The 2,709-nt window shown below is 38.0% G+C and overlaps 1 protein-coding gene across 1 annotated transcript; it reads right to left on the bottom strand.

Moving 5' to 3' along the window:
* Window positions 1-859: 859 nt before the first annotated feature.
* On the bottom strand, window positions 860-2,362 carry LOC106963548 (asc-type amino acid transporter 1-like). The gene is made up of 3 exons (XM_015058516.1): window positions 2,161-2,362; window positions 1,449-1,600; window positions 860-979 (listed from the first exon to the last, which is right to left on the bottom strand). The coding sequence occupies exons 1-3, from the start codon at window positions 2,244-2,246 to the stop codon at window positions 894-896; spliced, it is 324 nt and encodes a 107-aa protein (XP_014914002.1). The 5' UTR covers window positions 2,247-2,362; the 3' UTR covers window positions 860-893.
* Window positions 2,363-2,709: the final 347 nt, after the last annotated feature.

Here is a 2,709-nt window from a genome sequence, read left to right as displayed (position 1 = left end):
TGGGGTCTTGGATGTCAAATCAAACGTCCCAATTTGCATGAAACAGAGTGTTGTTTGAAAAGCTGAGTTTTCAGCTGGACCTATAATAGAGGACCAGAGAACCCGTTGGAGTCAGTGAGAAGTTAAATGCATTTGTTAAAGCATATTCCACAGTATGAAGGAATCATGAATTGAACCAGGTCAGCATGGAACTAAATTTGTTTGGCTCATTTGCATGTTGCATGTAAGTTGGACATTCATAGAATGGAAATGCTGTTTTTTTGTTTGTTTGTTTTTATTACTTTTTTTTTTTTAAACAACAGCAAAACAAAAAAAAGGATAAACAAGACCAGACAGACAAGGTCATCGTAACAGATAGAGGCTCACAAGTATGTGGAATTGAGCCTACAAGGTTGCAAAGATCTATATGAACAGATTTAAACGGGGTGTATGGGCTTACACATGAATCATGGTTCAATCAGGTTTTATCCTTCGAGTTACAGGACATACAGGATTCCTCCCCTTTCTTGGTGGTGTATCTTAGAGAAAATGTCATTTGTAATTTCCCAAATCATATTAAAAATGAATGGGGGTTCTTCTGATTTCCTAAACAAATTACCTTAAAAGTAAAGTTAATTTCTGTTTAAATAACAGATCTGACTGCAGACATGTCCTTCCAGTACAGGAGATAGCAGCACAATCCCAGAAAATGTGGAAATGTCCTGCAGAGTCATTTCCACACAATCTCCAACGACGCCCAACCTCTATTATTAAAGTAATGGAAAATATAAGTTTCTCCCAGCATATTCTCTCCCTTTCACCCATATTGCCATGTTCTGGGGAATCCGCTTAACCCACATGCAGACTCGGACACAGACAATTTGGAAAGTTTAAAAAGTTTTATTTTTTCCGTTTCAGATAAAGCTCCGTAACTGCATGGCTCTGGTGGATATGAGGCTGGGAGAGGGGGCCTGATCCAGATCGCGGTTTAGTAGATGTACTGCAGGAGGACAACCAATGACGAGAGAGACTGAAATCTTCCACCAGGAGACAAATAAATGATTGATCTTTACAGCTTGGAGAAATATTTTAACTCAGTTAAAAGATCAGAATCCTAAAAAACAAAATCCTAGCAAAATGTCATTACTTCACTAATAATAACAATAGATTTTATTAATAATGCCCTTTATATCTTTTGATCTCAAAGAGCAAAAACAAAAGAAGCAATCGCAATGGATACAAATAATTAAATAAATGAATTAATGAAGTACTGTTGAAAGTGTACTCCCAACTTGTCAACAACAAAATATATCAAGTTTTTTTTTTTACCAGCATCATCAGCATTACAGAATTAGTCAGTATATCTCAAAATTTGATCAGTCCCAAGTTTCCTCTGTACCAATCTGAAACTCCCAACACCAGGTGTCCTGATTCACCAATATATGAGAATGAACTGAAAAATCACTCACAAAGACACGTTGCAGATAAAAGTCGTGTTGCCATGTATGGAGGAGCACAGTTTTGGAAGACAGGCTGCAGCACATAGCTAGAGAAAGTAAGGGCAATAACAGCCAGGGTTGTTGGGTACATGATGAGGACTGCGCTCCACAACAACAGAAACCTGAAAGAGACAGGAAACCCTGGTGACATGGGACAAAATTAAAAACTCACCAAAAGAAAAGAAGACGGAGAACTTTAATGGAATTTCTACATAAAAACACATTTTCTGTATCGGCTTCCAGTTCATCAAAAAGTAAACAAAATGCTTGGATCAAGACTGACCAGTATATCAGCTTAGAGCACTGAATTTCCACAACAGATGTCCTTTTTTTTTGTTTGAGGTCCACACATTAAAATGAGAAACTGCAACAGTTGTCCCTAAATCCTCCATCCAATAGAACATTACTAAGAAACATTTTAGTGGTTATAGTCTCATTGGTTTTTATACCAGTTAAGATTGATCAACAATGAGGTAAGACATAAAGTCTCTGTACTGTTTTTGGGGAATTGTTTGAAGTTCTAGCAAAATGTCAAAGTTGTCACCTAATTTGTTAGAAAGTGCAAAGTACATTTCTCTATAAGCTCAATTTTGAAAGTAGTATGTAAAGGTCTGACAGAAAACTTTTATGATAAATTACATTTCTTGGCTGCAGTGTGAAGTGAAGGAAAGCTTTTACTCACCCAGTCAGCCCACCAAATATCTCTGTCACATAGGAGTAGTCACCGCCAGATTTGGGAATGGTGACACCCAACTCAGCGTAGCACATTGAGCCTAGAGCAGCAACACAGCCTCCCAGTGTCCACACCACCAAAGCCAAACCCACTGAACCAGAGTGCTCCAGGACCCCCTTTGGAGAAATAAAGATCCCAGAGCCAATGATGTTTCCTGGGGAGAAGAAGAAAGTCAATGTAGCAAACCCAGAGGGGTTCGTTTTCCAGACTGTCCTGTGCAATCTCTGATCGCTTTATCGAGTTTAACATCACATGTTAATGCCAAGTCAAAAGATAGTGCTGATGAAAATAGCCTTTTCTGAAAAGCATTTCTATTTTTCTATTATGTTTAAAACAGAAATATGATGGGATTTAAACAGTGAGACATCAGATTTATAGTCAGTGTCTCCCAATTTCAGATTTATAGCCTGACCCCAAAAAGGCCAAATTTTTTTAAATTGGTGATCGTGACCTAGTTGGGCTCAGGCGACTGTGTCATGTTTAATAAACTCGCAATAC

Source organism: Poecilia latipinna, unplaced genomic scaffold (genome assembly GCF_001443285.1).
Source record: "Poecilia latipinna isolate Pla-1442-1.1 unplaced genomic scaffold, P_latipinna-1.0 Scaffold1547, whole genome shotgun sequence".
In the NCBI taxonomy this organism is placed as follows: Eukaryota; Metazoa; Chordata; class Actinopteri; order Cyprinodontiformes; family Poeciliidae; genus Poecilia; species Poecilia latipinna.
The sequence above is the reverse complement of the archived record's forward strand: the minus strand, read 5'-3'. Positions and strand labels throughout refer to the sequence as shown.

Excerpts from the sequence above, each read along its gene's own strand:
- LOC106963548 (XM_015058516.1), bottom strand. The coding sequence starts at position 2,246 with ATGTGCTACGCTGAGTTGGGTGTCACCATTCCCAAATCTGGCGGTGAC. Across the intron at positions 1,601-2,160 it reads ATATTTGGTGGGCTGACTGG|GTTTCTGTTGTTGTGGAGCG; the intron begins GTGAGTAAAAGC and ends TGTCTCTTTCAG. Across the intron at positions 980-1,448 it reads TTTATCTGCAACGTGTCTTT|TACATCTACTAAACCGCGAT; the intron begins GTGAGTGATTTT and ends GTCCTCCTGCAG.